The sequence below is a fragment of the Schistocerca piceifrons genome, chromosome 2, assembly GCF_021461385.2.
Source record: "Schistocerca piceifrons isolate TAMUIC-IGC-003096 chromosome 2, iqSchPice1.1, whole genome shotgun sequence".
NCBI lineage: Eukaryota > Metazoa > Arthropoda > Insecta > Orthoptera > Acrididae > Schistocerca > Schistocerca piceifrons.
The window spans coordinates 509599018-509620277 of NC_060139.1; the positions used below are offsets into that span (position 1 = coordinate 509599018).

At 35.9% G+C, this 21260-nt stretch overlaps 1 protein-coding gene across 2 annotated transcripts in view; it reads left to right on the plus strand.

The window, feature by feature from the left end:
- Positions 1–21260, plus strand: part of LOC124777279 (esterase E4-like) — a 123915-nt gene that overhangs the window by 74721 nt on the left and 27934 nt on the right. For both annotated transcript variants that reach the window (XM_047252621.1, XM_047252620.1), the window contains exon 5: positions 2743–2942. In XM_047252621.1, the coding sequence (XP_047108577.1) occupies positions 2743–2942 (200 nt within the window). The remainder of the gene's footprint in view (positions 1–2742; positions 2943–21260) is intronic.

Below are 21260 nucleotides of genomic sequence, written 5' to 3' on the forward strand. Positions count from 1 at the left end.
GGTTCATAGCACCACTTTCAATTTCTCTACTGTTTCATTCTTCAGTAACACATCGGAAAAAGAAATACCGACATCATTCCGTGCGTCCGTGCACTGATTTTTCTTATTTTAATAACGATGGACATCCCCCAGGTATAGGTCAGAGTAAAAAAAATGTTTTTTCTGTCGGAAGTGGGAAGTTGGATACACATTTATTATGATGACTCCCGCCTCAACCCGCAAACAGTCTATCCTTCTCTGTCGATGTCCTCCATCAGTCTCATCTGGTAAGGATCCCTACTACGTAGGACTGACGACCGTAGTGTAGATACTGTGTTCTGTTGATTTCTTGTATATTCTAAGTGTCCCAATTAGACTAAATTAGATTAGATTAGTACTTGTTCCATAGATCATGAACACGACACTTCATAATGATGTGGAACGTGTCAGAGTAATAAAAGGTGTCTATGCAAGATATTATATTACACGAAATATTACATGACACAAAATTTATTTATTTATTTATTTATTTATTTATTTTTTTTTTTTTTTTTGGTTGGGGGGTGGGGAAGTTACCCACTTACTAGATCCGAAAATTCATCTAATGTGTAGAAGCAGTTGCCATTTAGGAATTCTTTTAACTTTCTTTTAAACGCTATATGGCTATCTGTCAGACTTTTGATGCTATTAGGTAAGTGACCAAGTAGCGGCAGAATTTACCCGCTTCGGAGCCAAAGTTAGATTTAACCTTGAGTAGTGAACTTGAACCTTTCTCCTAGTGTTGTACCCATGTACACTGCTATTACTTTTGAATTCGTTCGGATTGTTAGTAACAATGAAGATCCCTAGCTCTTTAAATAAGTGTCTGCAGGATGATCTTGGATGAGCTCCAGCAATTATTCTGATTTCAAGCTTTTGTGCAATGAACACTCTTTTACTCAATGATAAGTTACCCCAGAATATGATGCCATACGAAAGCAGAGAATGAAAATAGGCGTGGTAAGCTAATTTACTGAGATGTATATCGCCAAAATTTGCAAGACCCTAATAGCATAAGCAGCTGAACTCAAACGTTTCAGCAGATCTTCAGTGTGTTTTTTCCAGTACAACCCCTCATCAATACATACAGCTAGAAATTTTGCATATTCTACCTTAGCTACCGATTTCTGATTGAAGTCTATGTTCATTAATGGTGTCATTCAATTTCCTGTGTGGAACTGTATATACTGTGTTTTGTCAAAGTTTAATGAGAGCTCATTTGCAGAGAACCACTTAATGATTTTTGAAAAACATCGTTTACAATTTCATCAGTTAATTCTTGTCTGTTGGGTGTGATAGATATATTTGTATCGTCGGAAAAAAGTACCAGCTTTGCATCTTCGTGAATATAGAATGGTAAGTCATTAATATACATTAAGAAGAGCAGATGGCCCAAGACCGAACCTTGCGGCACCCCATTCTTGATTGTTCCCCAGTTTGAGAAATTGCCAGTTTTTTGCATATTACGTGAACTGTTTATTTCAACTTTCTACACTCTTCCAGTTAGGTATGATTTAAACCATTTGAGCGCTGTCCCATCAATACTACAGTACTTGAGCTTATCTAGAAGTATTCCATGATTTAAACAATCAAAAGCGTTTGAGAGATCACAAAAAATCCCAACAGGTGACTTCCGGTTACCCAGAGCATTTAATATTTCATTAGTGAAAGTAGATATAGCATTTTCCGTTGAAAAACCTTTCTGGAAACCATACTGACATTTTCTTAAAACTTTATTTTTACTAAAGTGTGGAGCTACTGTACAATAAATTACTTTTTCAAAAATTTTGGATAAGGTAATCAGAAGAGAGATTGGGCGGTAGTTGTTGACATCAGACGTATCTCCTTTTTTATGCAGTGGTTTAACAGTGGCATACTTCAGTCTATCTGAGAAAATACCCTGCCTCAGAGAGCTATTACATATGTGGCTAAGAATCCCACTTATCTCTTGGGAACAAACTTTTATTATCCTGCAGGAAATGCCAATGAAACACAATCGTTGTTTGCCTTCACCACAATATTTTATGTGATGGTCCCAATTTAAGTGCTTATTCCCTAACCTTTAGTTCATTCTGCAACTTCTAAATTTGTGTGATTCAACAGAAACTTTTTAGTATTCGTATGAAGGAGTTCACACTTCTCATTGTCCAGAGTCAGTTGCCTCTTACTGCACCATGTCGATGTATAAATCGTTATGTAATTCGTTATGATTTTCTGATGACTTCACTAGACGTTAAATGACAGCATGATCCACAAAAAATATGAGACTTGCTGAGATGGTCTCCTATATCTTTTATATAAATTAACACTTCATTGGGGAACCCCAAGTAAGACTACTGTGTCACCAATTGTGACATTTACGAAAGGAAATTACGGATCCAGTTACATAGCTGAGACGATATTCCACATGTAGCTAGTCTGATCAGAAGCCACTTGGACGTACGGTTGGAAAAGCAATATGGGAATCAAAACATATGGAATCAACTTGAGATATCCTGTCGATAGTCCTAATTACCTCGTATCAATAAAAAGGCGGTTATGTTTCACAAGAATGATATTTTCTGAACCTACGCTTGTCCCAACCCTTTCATTTGGCTCGACATAGTGTATGCAGACTTGCGTTAGTTCTAGATTGTTGTAGATGCCTGCTTCCACTGCTGAGTAATGTGGCTCAGACCGGAGAGTAAGGAACTTGTGAGGGACGCTACACGGAACACTTTGCAGGCCTGTTCCACCGCGCCATCTGCCAGAGCTTAGTGGCACAACGCGGCAGCCTCAACACGTCGGTGGTGGAGCGTACATTCCGGCTGGCGCACCACCTGGGGCTGAAGCAGGGCGCCTCTTCAGAGGAGCTGCTAGCCTTCATGAAGAAGGTCCCCGCCAGGACGCTGGTCGAACAGATGCTGCACTGTCGCTCCCGAGAGGTGAGTGCGGCCGCTAGTGACCGGGCATGATCCCGCTATCCCTAAGCAGGCAGACTGTCCACAAAGCCCGTAGAGGCTGTTTGAACAATGACTAAATTCCCTGAATAAGCGGTGTTTAGCCTCCACCCACACTTGTCACTTTCTCACTAGAGGTTATCGGTCGCAAATTTATTTTAAGGCAATCCGAAGTAATTTAGGAAGGGTGGATGCAGGCTGGGGAAGTGGAAGGGGGAAGAATTCACTTAGAGAGATAAATACAGGGGGTTAAGAGCTCTGACTATGTGCTAGTATATAATACAACCCTATTTTAACAACTTTTAGTGCAAACAGGCAATATAATGTGTACTGTTTGTATTCAGTAACACAGACAAACAAAATATGTAAACGTAGACATCATTTATTGCCAACGGCCTTGCCGCAGTGGTAATATCGGTTCCCGTCAGATCACCGAAGTTAAGCGCTGTCGAGCTGCTCTAGTACTTGAATGGGTGACCATCCGGTCTGCCGAGTGTTGTTGGCAAACGCGATACACTCAGCCCTTGTGAGGCGAACTGATGAGCTACTTGATTGAGACGTAGTGGCTCCAGTCTCATAAACTGGCATACGGCCGGGAGAGCGGTGTGCTGACCACAGCCCCTCTATATCAGCATCCAGTGAGGCCTGTGGGTTGACGATGACATGGCGGACGGACGGTCCCCTTAGACCTTCATGGGCTGTTCAGGCGGAGTTTAATTTTTTAGCTTAGACACTATTTATTAACAACCATCGGAACCCCAGCAATTCGGAAATCGGAAGGTAGACAACTCATTTAGAGAGCTAAATATAATGCGTTAAAGAGCTCTGACTTTGTGCTGGTATCTAATATAACCTGATTAGTACTACCTTCAGTGCAAACAGGCAATATAATGTGCACTGTTTGTATTCCGTATCACAGACAAACAAAATATGTAAACGTAGCGGTTGTTTATTAACAATCACTGGATCCTCAACAGTTCCAGTTCACCCTCGCGTGCGTACGCTGCTATGAAAACACTATTTAGATTTTGACTATAGCATTATGGTATAAATTAAGCGTACAAAAAATTAAGTCACCGCTGTGCACATGCGCAGATGAATCGTTAAACCTTTACAGATGGCGCAGAGATCGAGTCATGTGCTCAAACATGCGCTCACTGCCTCTACTTGAGGATAACGCAGTAGCGATCAGTGAGACAATTATGTTTCAGGCAGACATGGTACGTAAGCATGGGTAAAGGTTGGGAATCACCACAGAATTCATCAACAGACCACGGCATAACAGCCCGGATAATTATAATGGACATGATATTTCCGGCCGTGAAAGTTTACATTTTAGTATCAGACGCCTCTACGGGGAGGAGATGTCAAGAGAAGTGCGACGCCTGGAAGGACTCCAGAAGAAGAGAGTGCAGCTTTTGTGTTCCCTCACATTCCTGTCTCGTTGCAGAGCCGTCGGCGTTATACCGCAGTTGCTGAAGATAAAGCGACTGTTCTACTCGGGAAAGGCACAACGCATTTTCAAACGGACTGAGGACGCCTTACTACGAGAGCGCATTCAGCAGACCCGACGGGACTTGGCAAGCACAAACTGTAAGTTAATGTCTCTCCATATTACGATCAGTAATAAACTGTGCAGCGGTGACTGGGGTAAAATTGATAGACTACTGCATGATACCATGGGGAAGCGTATGTTGACGACGTCTAGTAGACAGAAGAAGTAGTTTGATAATTTGCTACCTAATCAGACTGTTCGGCATTTAGACGTTTCCCGGACCGTTATCAATTTGTCCAAACGTTCGTTATCTGACGATGAGACATCTGTGCTTGCCAAGGGAGGAAAATTTGCTGTTAGTCCGCGTTTTGTGCCCACGGAAGAAATTATAGCCAATGTAGAAGCAGGAATTCGGAGTGTAGATTCTGTAACAGCTGAAGAAATCCGTATAGAAACAGTGAGAATATTAGCCAATGCAAAACCGCCGAAAAGTAATATAACTGTGGGTGAGAGAAGAGCTTTAAAACTCCTGAATGAGGACGACAGTATTTTGGTTCTCCCAGCTGACAAAGTAAGCGCAACGGTGGTTATGGATGTGGCCGACTAACAGAGAAAAATTACGGATCTACTGGATCCGCAAGCATATAGGAAGCTGGATAAGGACCCCACTAACAACGTTCTCAGAACTGTGTCGCGGTTAATAAAAAAGTCCTCCATTGAAGAGAGTGTACAGAAAGGTCTCTGCAGTTCGGTTGCGCTACCACCGAGGCTTTATGGATTGCCCAAAATTCATAAAGAAAATGTTCCGTTAAGACCGATACTAAGTGCCATTGGTTCGCCCACCTACTCGTTAGCCAAGTTTTTGACTACGCTGTTAAAACCACATGTGGGCCGTTCGGACTCGTATATAAAGAATTCGACACATTTCATCAGCAGATTGAATGGCATAGTGGTCCAGCCGGAGGACATATTGTTCAGCTTCGATGTGGTATCGCTGTTTACCATGGTTCCACTTAATGATGTATTGGAACAGCTGGATCGAATTTTTCCTGCCGATATTTTAGAGCTGTTTAAGTGTTGTTTGACGACCACATACTTCAAGTGGAATGAACTGTTTTATGAGCAAACGGATGGCGTGGCTATGGGAAGCCCCCTAAGTCCCGTAATTGCAAACTTCTTTATGGAGAAATTCGAAGAACAGGCCTTAGGTACGGCCAGCAAGAAACCAAATGTATGGTTCCGATACGTGGATGACATGTTTATGTTGTGGAGACATGGTAGGGAGGAACTAAGCCGGTTCCACGAACATCTGAACAGTATAAACTCAAGAATTCAGTTTACAATGGAGGAGGAGGTAGACGGCAAACTACATTTCCTCGATGTGCTTGTGTTTAGAAACGAAAATGGTAGTTTGGGCCACTCAGTGTACCGCAAACCCACGCACACGGACCGTTATTTGCACCGGGATTCGAACCACCACCCACAACAGAAGCGGGGTGTTATCAAGACGTTAGCGGACAGAACTAGAAATATTTGTGAACCTGAGTTGCTCGACGCTGAGATGGAACATCTCCACAATGCACTAACGAAGAACGGATATTCGTCCGCCGAAATAAAACGTGCGTTGAGGCAGCCACGCAGAAATCATACTGACGTACAGGCTACTTAAAAATCTAAGGTTTTCGTGCCGTTTGTTAAAAATGTAACGGAAAGAATAGGGAGGATCTTGACGAAGCGGAATATTACCGTAATTTACAAGCCCACCAGGAAGATACAGGAATACCTTAGGCCTGCCAAGGACGCTCGCAAACCATTGGAAAAATCTGGAGTGTATAGGATCCCATGCAGCTGTGGTGATGTTTATGTGGGTACTACCAAAAGAACTGTTTCTAAACGTTTGGAAGAGCACAAGGGAAATTGTAGAAGAGGAGAAACGGAACGATCAGCTGTTGCGGAGCATGCTTTCCAGCCAGGGAACCACAATATTCGTTTCGAGGAGACGCAAGTACTAGCGGCCACGAGCGGATACTACGAAAGGCTCTACAGGGAGGCAATCGAAATCGCTAAACACCCAAATAATTTCAACTGAAAGGAGGAGGGCGTCAAATTAAACGGTATATGGATGCCGGTGTTAAAGAAGATGTGTACCACTCGTCCACTACTGGGTGATGGCAACGGCGATCGACGGCGACGGACAGCGGCCAATTGCACTGACGTTTTCAAAACACGTGACGTCACGCCGCGGCGCTGGGGCGCGCGGACACGGAATTTAGCGGCAGTCAGTAGCGAGCCAGTGTGTGTGTTGGACCTTACATCAAGCTACGGACCCCCTTGAAGATGTCTCCCGCAGTCGGAGACGAAACGCTGGGAATCACCACAGAATTCATCAACCGACCACGGCATAACAGCCCGGATAATTATAATGGACATGATATTTCCGGCCGTGAAAGTTTACATTTTAGTATCAAATGTAAGGATGTGACAGAGAGGCTGAAATGGGCAATGGCGTTCGGCTGTGCTCATGCCCGTACGTTGTGTGAAGTTGCTGCGTTTCTTGGTGTTTCGCGGTGAACTGTTCAACGTGTCTGCAAACAGTGGTGTTACACATGTGGAAAAAACACGTCAGAATGGCTAGGAATAACTTAAATTGGAAACAACACATAGAAAATGTTATGGGGGAGGGGAACCAAAGACTGCGCTTTATTGTAGAACACTTAGATGCAACAGATCTACTAAAGAGACTCCCTGCACTACGCTTGTCCGTCTTCTTGTTATGGGGGAGGCTAACCAAAGACTGAGTTTTATTGGCAGAACGCTTAGAAGATACAACAGATCTTCTGAAGAGACTGCCTACACTAGGCTTGTCCTTCCTCCTTTGGAGTTCTGCTGCGCATTGTGGGATCCTTACCATATAGGATTAACGAGGTACATCGAGAAAGTTCAAACAAGAGGAGTATGTCGTTTATTATCTAGAAATAGGGGAAAGTGCGTTACGGACACGATACAAGATTTGGTGTTGACGTAATGAAAAAAAAAGGCGTTTGCCGTTGCGGCGGGATCTTCTCACGAAATTTCAGTCATCATCTGTCTCGTCCAAACACGAAAATACTTTCTCGACGCCGACGTACATAGGAAGAAACCATCGCAAGAGAAATCAGAGTTCGCACGGAAAAACATAGATGTTCGTTTCTTTTCGTGCGCTGTACAGAGAGGAATAAAAGAGAATTATTGTGAAGTTGGCTAGATGAATCCTCTGTCAGACACGTAGCAGTAAAACTCATAGTATCCGTCTAGATGCAAATGTAGATGCTGAGTGAGAGCGACCGGAGATGCGTATTGTGGACTGTGAATCAAAATCGGTTCCAAACCCGACATGCATCGTTGCAGGCGCTGATTGAAGGTCCATCCAAAATCTGTTAGCGATAGAAAATCGCGACAGGAGCTGCACGCAGTGAACAACTGGAGTTAGTAACTTCGCAACAGGCAGCTGCGTACACATCCACATAAAGACGACAACAGTAAAGTTTATCGGGCTTGAAGAATATGTAACTGTTTTCCTGAACACTGCTCCAAGCTATTACGTCTCGGCTGATAGGCAAAATCACGTGACTTGCATCTCATAGGAAATCTGTGGGACCTAGTGGAACAGCAGGTAAAACGCCGACATCAGCAGCTCTACAATTTGGTGAAATCACGCGAAGGAATCTTGAGCGAATGGCTTACCGCAGATGCGACGTAGCTGCACAATCTTGTGGACTTACTTCCTAACCGAATCCAGGCGGTTGTCAAGTCCAGGGGCTGAATTACGCAATATCAAATGGTTTTTGTAGTGATTTCTCTACGGGTAACTATTTTTTGTCCTCTGGCCTTGTAACCCGTGAAATTCCCAATGAAACGTCGTATAAAACAATTACTACTCGCATTTTTGTAGCGTTCACATGCGGTTGTTAACCATTTGAATCACTTTCAATCTGTACACCTCTTCCTTAATAACTCCTTATTACCGCCTTTTCCTCTGTGTTACAAGTTAATATCCTTCCTCTATTTCCCCTGCTTCCCAGTCATCCACATTAATTCCACATTTAACATTCATTAATGTGCCACGCAACGTCGTTCCTAAAAATTCTGATTGCTTCAAATGGACTCGAGCACTCAGTTCCAAAATTTCTCATTTCTGCTCTCTGTACGCAACCAATATCTGTCTGTAAAAGAACATGGTTCCAGTATGAATGGTAGGCTAACGACATGCCGATAGCGATATCAGAATTGATTTAGGGGGGTAAACGAAATGGGTCATACCTCTGGTGCGCGATTTTACATTCACGGGAAATAAGATAAACGTTTTACTCACATGCATCTCCGAACTAGGAGTTCTAACTACTTTTATTTTCGGAAATCAGTCGAACCACCCAGAATTTACATCAGTACGTACCCAAATATATAGTTTCTGAAAATGTAATTATCATTGCTGACATCGGTTTGACTAAGCATATAGGAGCAAAGCTGTGTTGGATTTTTCATGTGACATTCTGGTCTGAATGACAAAGAAAGCAGATATAGCGCCCATTATGTCTATACAGTCCTTGAAACTGTAGCTCCCACTCTCATATGCACTGAACAGTGATTAGAAAAAACAGATATTGTGACCGAAGGTGTAATATGGCTTACAGAATATATATGTAACCTACAAGTTTCTGTCATACATAGTCCATAACTTTATGCCTATGAATAATGTAACAAACAAGAGTTTATGGTATTTGTGGTTATTTAGTACTATTCCTACACAAATAAAGATATAAACCGAATCACATACTGGTTTGAACATCAATAGGGCTGCCAAAAATCAGTTATTTACAACGACGATACTATTCCACCTCAAGCAATACACACACACACACACACACACACACACACACACACACACACACACACACACAAAGGTCGTTTATTCCTGTTGTTGTCATAGAAACAGCTGCCTGCTTTCACTTGACGTATGTTCTACTGAAAAGATAGGTTGTGTCCTTATTGTGACATACCTGCAGTGTAGGCACGGTTCTGTTCTGTATCAGCACAACTGCCAATAATAATGCTGTTGCAACACAATAAGCTGAAAGAGAAAAGCCCGTCACTGCTTACTTTAATTTAGCTCCTGTTGAGAAAGACAACACTCTATCCACTTGTCATTCCATTCATTTGCTAACAATACTCTCAGTACTCATTGCGGTGAAAGTCTATTCAAAACATTTGCTTTTAAAAAATGCGAGAGGATGATTATAAATGAAAAATAAAATGAAATCAGAACTTGATTAATTTTCTCAAAATTGTGAAACTAACATTTAAATGAATTCTAGTAAAATTACTCAATGTTTTTACCCTATCACAGAAAAAGCATTAGAAGTATAGAAGTGCTCAGTTTTGCATTTAAATTATTAAATAGAAGTCTCTTTCGTGAGACTGTGCTTTACAAATCTATATTTGGAAATTTGAGTCTTTGCAGTTGACCTGTTATACAATTGACTGATAAAATTGTGCTACAGAAAATTGTGTCTCAGTGAATCAATACACTACAAATACAGTCAACAAATTATTTTTAGAAATACAATATCCTAATTATATAAGTGGTAGACAATGCATTTCTCTAAGACTATGCTATAATAAAGTCAAATTAATCTAGAAAATGTGCCTGTGTCAGGCAAGGTATGAGGCTTTCACCTTACATGAGGCTTTCGAGTTTATAATTTATATAATTCCAGATTCTGCTGAAAGCCAATTTTATGCAAGGTTCAATACATCAAAATTCAAATGAGAGCAATGAAAATGAGAGTTGTTACTCAATGCTGGTTTTGTTTGTAAGTCATGAGAACAGGGTTCATATGAGGGTAGAAGGAATAAAAGCATCCATAAAAAAATTCTAAAATTAAAAAATAAAAATCAAACAAAATCTAAATCGGTTCCATTTTTACTGGAGTAACAATCAGAGTTATCCATCTGTTAGTCATATGTTAACTGTTCAGGATATCCAACAAAAGTAGTTTGTTTTTCGAATGTGTTAATATACATGTGTGCAGAGTTATATTGTTAACAAAGTTGAACATTATCATTAAAAGAATATTTTATACCTGTGTGACATAACATTGGGCTTCAGCCTGACTCATACCAAATAAATACAACGTTATCAAAATTTTGAAAGTCAATGTACATCATAACTTACAATGACAGTCACTACAATATTTCAAACAATATCACCAATATTTATCACCTCTGTGTCATTGTCATCACTTTATTCCTTTATTTAACTCATACTCCCAGAGTAACCCTTCAAAACATCTGGTGTGTGTGTGTGTGTATGTGTGTGTGTGTGTGTGTGTGTGTGTGTGTGTGTGTGTGTGTGTGTTTGGGTGGGTGTGATTAGAATAATTTTACCAGTTCTAGCTCACAATCTCAATATTAAAATAAATTCTGCATTTTATAAGTAACTTAAAACAGTTTAAAAAATTCTGAACATTTAATTTACTTAACTTATTTTATATCATTAACTAAACACTTATTTTTTACAATAATAAAACTAATTACAATAACTAACTGATTTATAACTTAATTTATTTCATTTACAACATGATTTTAACACAATAACATGTGTTAGTTAAAAAAGTAAGTCATTTTTAAAAATTTTATACTCTGAAAATAATTAAATTAATTAAATGTATTTGTTAGCAAAGAATATTATTTTAAAAATCACAGCATGAACATAAGTAAATAATTAAAATGTGTTAACTAACAAAAGTAAATTATAAAAATTTTATAACATAATTGTAAGATAATAAGATGTATTAGTTGAAATTAAAGTACATTAATTTAAAAAATTTACATTATGAACTCTATATCATTACTTGAAAGTAAAAATTGTCAATCAATTTAAAAAATCTATTTGGTAAAATAACTTTAAAATCATTATTGAGTTCTAGACAAAGTTCTTCTCCATATCTAGTATTTAAATATTCACAATTCTTATTATTATATAAAACACTTGCCTCCAACTCATTTACTTTCTTAATTTCTTTAGAAATACTTACATTGTTGTGCTTCTTGATTAAAATAGTTTCCCTTTGTATAGAAAAAAATGTTATTAGTTTTACAAAAATAAATTTGTAGTTTGCATTCAACATATTTTTAAAAATTGTAATTTTGAACTTATTGCTAAATGATTCATTCAAAATTATTTTATAAATCTAACAAAAATTCTTTCTTATAAGTGGAGAACCTAAACGAAATACAAACTAAACTAAAAGAAACTAATGAATTAATTGACCAATCTGAAAAAGATACTGATTGTCCTATTTGTTTAAGTAATGAAAATACCAATCAATTTGTCAAAGCAAGCTGCAATAATATTTTTCATAAAAAAATGTATTGATGAGTGGTTAAAGGAAAAAGAAAATTGTCCACATTGTACAATTTTTATTAAAAATAAAGTACCAGAAACAGTTCAAAAATAAATATTATTGATTTGTTTGATGCTCAAGATTAAGCACCAATTTATGGTGAACCAGCATATATTATGATTCTGATCAATTAAATATTTAAATCGTAAGAATTATAAAAGATTACTTTTTCACAAATTTTTTAAATTTGTAAATGGAGCAGGTTCAACAAGAGTCTAGTGTGGAATCTAAAATTTGTAAATATTGTAATACAGAGAAATCAATTCATAATTTTACTTTTCAGAACTATAGAAAAGATAGTTATAGAACAATATGTATATTATGTATACATAAATATCATGAAAAAATTACTATAAAAATCAAACCCATGTATATGTGGAAACAGTGTTGCTAAATATTATTTTAAAAAACATTTACTATGAAATCCAAGTGAAGAACATTGAAAAATATTATTAGCAATGAATAATGAAGAAATTGTAAATGAAGAAACATATACATCTACAATGAATAATGGAGAAGTTGTAGCTGAATAAGTATCTAAATCTACAAAGAATGGTAAAAGTTGTCAAGAGATTAAAGATTTTGATTGATAAATCCTTCACATATAGATAAACATAAAAATAAATGTAAGAAGTGTACTTTAGAATATACTGGGTGATCAAAAAGTCAGTATAAATTTGAAAATTGTATAAATCATGGAATAATGTAAATAGAGAGGTACAATGACACAAATGCTTGGTATGACATGGGGTTTTATTTTTACCTCTCTATCGACATTATTCTGTGGTTTATTAAGTTTTCAAATTTATTTTTCATCACCTAGGATTAAGAATAAGAAAGCTTTCACTTTATGATATATTATTTATTAAATAATAATCTATTATGATTAATTAAATAAATTATTAAAACTAATTGATTGTTAAACTAAAAAGTAAACTAACAGAATGTTGAACAAAATAGAAAATTAATTCAATTCAACAACTGATTTTTTAAAAGCTAACTGATTGATGAACTAAATAATAAACCAATTTTCTTTTGTGATTCATTACAAATTAAATAATAATTCTTATCCATCTATTAAATAATTATCATTTTGTTAAAAAATATTTTTCACAAATCTAATGAATTTTTTTGGTAATAAACCAATAGGTACCTAAGATTATCAATTGAAATGTTATTCATTTATATAGTTATAGTTGTATAGTTAAAAATTTAATAAAGATTTTTATATAGTTAAAAATTCATATAGTTAAAAATTAATATAGATTAAAAAGTTATCAAGAATTTTTATATAGGTTAAATATTCTTACAAATTTTTATAATCCCCAACCATTTTCATCAACATTAATTCCCATACCAAATTTTCTTTTCCATACATTATTCCTCTAACAACTGTTGCTGCATTTTTTCACCAAATGAAGCATAATTGGCGTATATCATTTCTTTTGCAGCTAACTGAAGTTCTTTATCAGCTAGATGTCTTTTTTCTAAATCTTTATCTCTATAAGCTAACCATTCTTCTAATTTTGTAGCTGGACCACAAAATTTGTAACCTGGAAGATGTATTTCACAGGGTAATTTGTTAATTAAACAATTTACTAATCCTTTTCCATATTTATCACTTTGCCAAAATGTGTGTTGTATGATTATATAACAATTTAATTAAATATGGAATTCTAATTGCATTTTCAATTTTAAAATCGATAAAATTGTTTGTTAATATTTGTGTAATATTAGCTTTTTCATTATGTTAATTTCTATTTCCTGCTAGTTCTTCACCATAAATTACAGCTAATATTTTCAATTAATTGTCCAACATCTTTCAACCAAACAGATTCAATTGCTTTATCTGTATATTTTTTATCTAAACCTTCACTTTTTGGTTTTTCAGGGGAACTAATATCTGTATCATCTATAGTTGCTCTTCTTAAGTTTGTAAGTTTGTAAAATAATCATCAACAATTGGTGTTTTTAAATATTTATATTTATTACCTCTACTTTATGATCTTTTATTTCGATTATTATCAAAATATAATACTCCTGAATTTAATAATATATCTGCATAATTTCATAAATATTCACCATTACACTTCTCATTTAAACCATATATAGAAATTTGTTTTTCAGTCAAAAGTCTCATTAATCTATCTTAACCTTCACATGTTGTTTTACCAATTGTTAACTTATCACCTTTAATTCTACAGGTAAAATAACAAATTTTAAAGATACCAACAGGTGTTAAAACGAATACTTTATCTTCACTATGACTTATATATACTTTAATATTCTTTCACTAACATTTATCTTTTTAGTTTCAATTATATTTTTATGTTCTTTTTCTTGGTATTTTTTAAATGTATCTTTAATTTTTGTTTCAGTTAATGTATAATTATATTTTCCAGGTATATCATCAGACCTATCTGTTGTTTTTTCAATTGGTGGTTCATCTCCAAAACCTTCTATACAATGTTATGGAATCACTTATTTTTCAACTACTCTACTTTCTTCAATTGCTTTAAAAACATTATCATGCAAACCTTCAATACTTTGTTTGAATTTCTCAGTAGCATCAATAACAGTTTGATCTATTTCTTTTATATTTCTCATATTCTGTTCCTGATTGCTATTTCCAAAGCTTAAATTGTTCTTTATTTTTCTTCAAATAACTGTCTATTTTGTTTAGCTTGTTTACCATCTTTTTCATTATACTTTGCAAACATGTTTTAATGAAGAAAAAACATTAATTATGTTTATGTTTATATTTATATTTATGATTAATGTTTATGTTTATGTTTAAATTTATATTAATGTTTGTGTTTCCCTTAAGTTAATGTTAATGTTTAACGTTTAATGTTTGTGTTTAATGTTTAAGTTGTTGAGAAGTGTCTGTATTTTATTTAAAAACTTAACTTCATTTGGTTTTCTAGACATATCTGTTGTTGCAACACCAAATTCATCATTTAGTACACTATTATTTTAAGTTACCAAACTTTAAATCTGCAGTAACAAACGTATGGTAAATATGTTTGAAATTTGTTTCATCTTGACTAAAAATATTTAAAAAATGTAAACAGATTCTTACTAAGTTTTTTGGTATTTTTGAATAACATTGAGCTAAATAAAAGCAATCTATACGATTGTGTCTACCTCTAGTAAAATAATTTCTAGCAATATATAGATTTTCTATAATAAAGTCATCAAATGCAACAACTGAATTTTCGTTGCATTCATCTAATTAAATAAAATCGTTTCACTTATTTTCATTGAAACTAACAATTTGTTTATTAAATTTATCTTCGTTTTTTTACATGAATTCTTGATATTTTGGGTGTTCTAATCTTTTTGAATAAAAAAATTAGCATATGATCCATTTCTAGATTTTAAGAATTACTTACTAAAATCAGATGTTGATAGTAATCCATATTGTTTTATAACTAATTGTCCAATTTATGTTATCAATATGAGCTGTAGAAAAAAAATTGTAACTCCACAAAAATCAACTATGAAACTTAGTGCAACTTTTAATGATAAAACTCCAAATGATACACTTGCCTATGCAATTATGTATGGTAAAAAGAATCTTACATACGATGCACAACATAGATTACTTACTGAAGAGATTTCATTATTAATTGCTACTATATAAATGAATGAAAAACTTATAAACTTACTAACAATGAATGCTTTTTAATATAATTTACCTTTGTTAAAATTTTTTTTTATTTTTTTTATTACATTTACATTGTAAAATTTTCAAAATTCTTTACTTTCATTAACTATTACATTTTATTTATTTATTAACCTTCACAATGTGATTTTTTAAAAAAATAACTTATTTTTGTTAACTAATACATTTTAATTAATTGGCTTACATTCATAGTTTAAAATTTAAAAAAATAACTTAGTGTTTTAATTAATACATGTTACTGTGTTAAAGGTGTGTTTTAAATGAAGTAAATGGGTTTAGAAATCAGAGTGAATGTAATTAGTTGTATTATTGTAAAGTTAATGTTATGAAATTGGTTAAGTTAATCAAATATACTGAATTTTTAAAAAAAATATCAGTCAAGTTACTTATACAGAATTTATTTTAATATTGAGCTAGTGAGCTAGAACTGGTGAAATTATTCTAGTGGCGTATGTGCGTATGGCACTAATGACATAACATCTTCAAGTTTTTTGTTTCAAATTGAAATGTCTTTTAAGTATTTCCTAGATAACTGAAAATGGGCTAAACTCCTGATGTGCTCATCATTTTCTGGTGATATTTACAGATCTGAATTCTTCAGAATTAGTGTACTGGTACTTCACTTGTATGATGGCATTCTTTCATCAAAACGAAAAGCTGTGGCTTCAGAAAATCGGAACTGAGATCCATCACCATGTTTGTCCTTCTTTACAATATTTATCTGTACAGGTGACAGATCTATAAAGTCTGCTTGCTTCATTTTAACGACAGAAAATAGCTTCTTCTTGCACGATTTTCTAATGACTGTAATCCAGTCATTGGGGGTGTACACAGTGAGGTTTCTGTTCTTAACGTGCTGCTCAATTCGACCGAAATCTCAGTCACAGGGCAATCGTGTGTTTCCAACTCGTGGAAACCAATGTTCAATGGCTATAAATTTTCAATGCACTGGTGAGCTCTCCAGTGCAACAATTGCCCAGATTTGTCTTGGCCTCTGCATTTATCACTGATAATGTGAAGAATGTTTGCTTGAGACTTTTCTAGTTCTAGGAATTTTATCAGACAGTTTACCTCGTCAGATCCAAGCTTTACTTCATCTTCAGTCCACACGAACATATGTCCCTTTTCAGATCCATAATGATGAATACCAGAATTATATGTGGGCAACTTCCTCTTATAGGTTGTAGGCCCAGATGTCAGCCTTGGTGTTAGAAATGTTTGTCATAGATGTTTCTCAGGATTTTATCTAGCTAGCTTGGAAAGCTATATAATGATGTGTTGTCTAGAAAATGCATTAGCATGATAAGGTCGATTTCAATTTTTAATCTTCTGATCTTATGTTCAGAGTTTGTCAGTTGTGCATTTTTTGTTTGAATTAGAAATTTCTTCAAGATTTTGCAAATAATGTGCTTCATATAATGAAGAAATAGACATGTCATGTTCGAAGTACACTTTATTAGGGTTCTGTGAGTGGCTGTAATGACTGACATACTTAGGTATATTATTTAAGAAGTTGCGAACTGTCTGAACTGTTTCTGGTGAAATCTTCCTTGATGTATTCCCTTTTTAATGGTAAGTGCCCAGGTCAGAGAAAATTAGTGAATTTATGTTTGATTATGATACTTGAAGAAAAACACTAGATAATTAAACAGAATAGAACAAAATTTTCGTTTTTCTGATAAGCAATATTGATATATCTTTAAATACCTCTTCTGAGTTTTGGAGAAATGGAGTGTCCATCCGACAATTGTTTTTGTAAGTTCTTCAGATGTCCTTGATTGTTCTGAAGTCCATACACACTCAAAAATGCTTCTATGCATACCAAGATATTACAGCCATTAACCTTAACCTGATACAAAAGAGTAACCATTTGATGTGAAACTGTGTGTTTCCTTTTATTTGGGTATTAAAAAATTAAAATATATTAATCAAGATAATATTTTATTTATAAGAATTGCATGATATAAAAATTAATTTCAAATTTTCATTAATCATAGTTACCTTCTTTGCACTTGTTTCATCTTAATATTGCTCAGTAGGTAATTACTTCGGCAATTGAAATCATCCATATCCACCCCCACAAAAAAAATTAAGTATCTGCTCTACACATTGATAAAATTTGCTCCCAACACTCGTTTTTACTTTTACATCCAGGAACATGAATTTTATCACCAACAGTTTGTCCTGTTTTATCAGATATGTGCTATCTGCCACAATTTCTATGACGTTTACATTTTTCCTTTTGCAGTTGCAAATATTTCATCCTTTCGTTCTGCCTTCAGGCTCTTTAGCAGGTGATACTTCAGCACACCTTTTACATTCATCAGCTTCCTAAACCAAAGAAAGTATTCAGAATGAGAAAGACCAAAGGCACTTTAACACATATAACATACCTGAATATATTATACAAATAGACTTATAATATTAAAATTATAATTTTTTTTATGGTTCAGTCTGATGACTCAGTGTTTCAAATGTTTAAAAAAGGAAGTATTTTCGACTTACCACGTAATATTCGGATGAATATTTATCAGAGGGTCAATACCTACTTCCACTCGACGAATAATCTTCCCCAGAACTGGCCAATTCTGTCTCAGAATCTTCTTTTTGGTTGTTGTTGTGGTCTTCAGTCCTGAGAATGGTTTGATTCAGCTCTCCATGCTACTCTACCCTGTGCAAGCTTCTTCATCTCCCAGTATCTACTGCAACCTACATCCTTCTGAATCTGCTTAGTGTGTTCATCTCTTGGTCTCCCTCTACGATTTTTACCCTCCACGCTGCCCTCCAATGCTAAATTTGTGATCCCTTGATGCCTCAAAACATGTCCTACCAACCGATCCCTTCTTCTGGTCAACTTGTGCCACAAACTTCTCTTCTCCTCAATCATATTCAATATCTCCTCATTAGTTACGTGATCTACCCACCTTATCTTCAGCATTCTTCTGTAGCACCACATATCGAAAGCTTCTATTCTCTTCTTGTCCATACTAGTTATCGTCCATGTTTCACTTCCATACGTGGCTACACTCCATACAAAAACTTTCAGAAACGACTTCCTGACACTTAAATCTATATTCGATGTTAACAAATTTCTCTTCTTCAGAAACGACTTCCTTGCCATTGCCAGTCTACATTTTGTATCCTCTCTACTTCGACCATCATCAGTTATTTTACTCCCTAAATAGCAAAACTCCTTTACTACTTTAAGTGTCTCATTTCCTAATCTGATTCCCTCAGCATCACCCGACTTAATTCGACTACATTCCATTATCCTCATTTTGCTTTTGTTGATGTTCATCTTATATCCTCCTTTCAAGACACTGTCCATTCCGTTCAACTGCTCTTCCAAGTCCTTTGCTGTCTCTGACAGAATTACAATGTCATCGGCGAACCTCAAAGTTTTTTCTTCTTCTCCATGAATTTTAATACCTACTCCGAATTTTTCTTTTGTTTCCTTTACTGCTTGCTCAATATACAGATTGAATAACATCGGGGAGAGGCTACAACCCTGTCTCACTCGTTTCCCAACCACTGCTTCCCTTTCATGCCCCTCGACTCTTATAACTGCCATCTGGTTTCTGTACAAATTGTAAATAGCCTTTCGCTCCCTGTATTTTACCCCTGCCACCTTCACAATGTGAAAGAGAGTATTCCAGTTAGCATTGTCAAAAGCTTTCTCTAAGTCTACAAATGCTAGAAACGTAGGTTTGCCTTTTCTTAATCTTTCTTCTAAGATAAGTTGTAAGGTTAGTATTGCCTCACGTGTTCCAACATTTCTACGGAATCCAAACTGATCTTCCCCGAGGTCCGCTTCTACCAGTTTTTCCATTCGTCTGTAAATAATTCGCGTTAGTATTTTGCAGCTGTGACTAATTAAACTGATAGTTCGGTAATTTTCACATCTGTCAACACCTGCTTTCTTTGGGATTGGAATTATTATATTCTTCTTGAAGTCTGAGGATATTTCACCTGTCTCATACATCTTGCTCACCGGATGGTAGAGTTTTGTCAGGACTGGCTCTCCCAAGGCCGTCAGTAGTTCTAATGGAATGTTGTCTACTCCCGGGGCCTTGTTTCGACTCAGGTCTTTCAGTGATCTGTCAAACTCTTCATGCAGTATCGTATCTCCCATTTCATCTTCATCTACAACCTCTTCCATTTCCATAATATTGTCCTCAAGTACATCGCCCTTGTATAAACCCTCTATATACTCCTTCCTCTTTTCTGCCTTCCCCTCTTTGCTTAGAACTGGGTTGCCATTTGAGCTCTTGATATTCATATAAGTGGTTCTCTTCTCTCCAAAGGCCTCTTTAATTTTCCTGTAGGCAGTATCTATCTTACCCCTAGTGAGACAAGCCTCTACATCCTTACATGTGTCCTCTAGCCATCCCTGCTTAGCCATTTTGCACTTCCTGTCGATCTCATTTTTGAGACGTTTGTATTCCTTTTTGCGTGCTTCATTTACTGCATTTTTATATTTTCTCCTTTCATCAATTAAATTCAATATTTCTTCTGTTACCCAAGGATTTCTATTAGCCCTCGTCTTTTTACCTACTTGATCGTCTGCTGCTTTCACTACTTCATCCCTCAGAGCTACCCATTCTTCTTCTACTGTATTTCTTTCCCCCATTCCTGTCAAATGTTCCCTTATGCTCTCCCTGAAACTCTCTACAACCTCTCGTTCTTTCAGTCTATTTAGGTCCTATCTCCTTAAATTCCCACCATTTTGCAGTTTCTTCAGTTTCAATCTGCAGTTCATAACCAAGAGATTGTGGTCAGAATCCATATCTGCCCCTGGAAATGTCTTACAATTTAAAACCTGGTTCCTAAATCTCTGTCTTACCATTATATAATCTATCTGATACCTTTTAGTATCTCCAGGATTCTTCCAGGTATACAACCTTCTTTTATGATTCTTGAACCAAGTGTTAGCTATGATTAAGTTATGCTCTGTGCAAAATTCTACAAGGCGGCTTCCTCTTTCATTTCTTCCCCCCAATCCATATTCACCTTCTATGTTTCCATCTCTCCCTTTTCCTACTGACGAATTCCAGTCACCCATGACTATTAAATTTTCGTCTCCCTTCACTACCTGAATAATTTCTTTTATCTCGTCATACATTTCATCGATTTCTTCATCATCTGCAGAGCTAGTTGGCATATAAACTTGTACTACTGTAGTAGGCATGGACTTTGTGTCTATCTTGGCCACAATAATGCGTTCGCTATGCTGTTTGTAGTAAGTAACCCGCACTCCTATTTCTTTATTCGTTATTAAACCTACTCCTGCATTACCTCTATTTGATTTTGTATTTATAACCCTGTAATCACCTGACCAAAAGTCTTGTTCCTTCTGCCACCGAACTTCACTAATTCCCACTATATCTAACTTTAACCTATCCATTTCCCTTTTTAAATTTTCTAACCTACCTGCCCGCTTAAGGGATCTGACATTCCACTCTCCGATCCGTAGAACGCCAGTTTTCTTTCTCCTGATAACGACGTCCTCTTGAGTAGTCCCCGCCCGGAGATCCGAATGGGGGACTATTTTACCTCCGGAATATTTTACCCAAGAGGACGCCATCATCATTTAATCATACAGTAAAGCTGCATGTCCTCGGGAAAAATTACGGCTGTAGTTTCCCCTTGCTTTCAGCCGTTCGCAGTACCAGCACAGC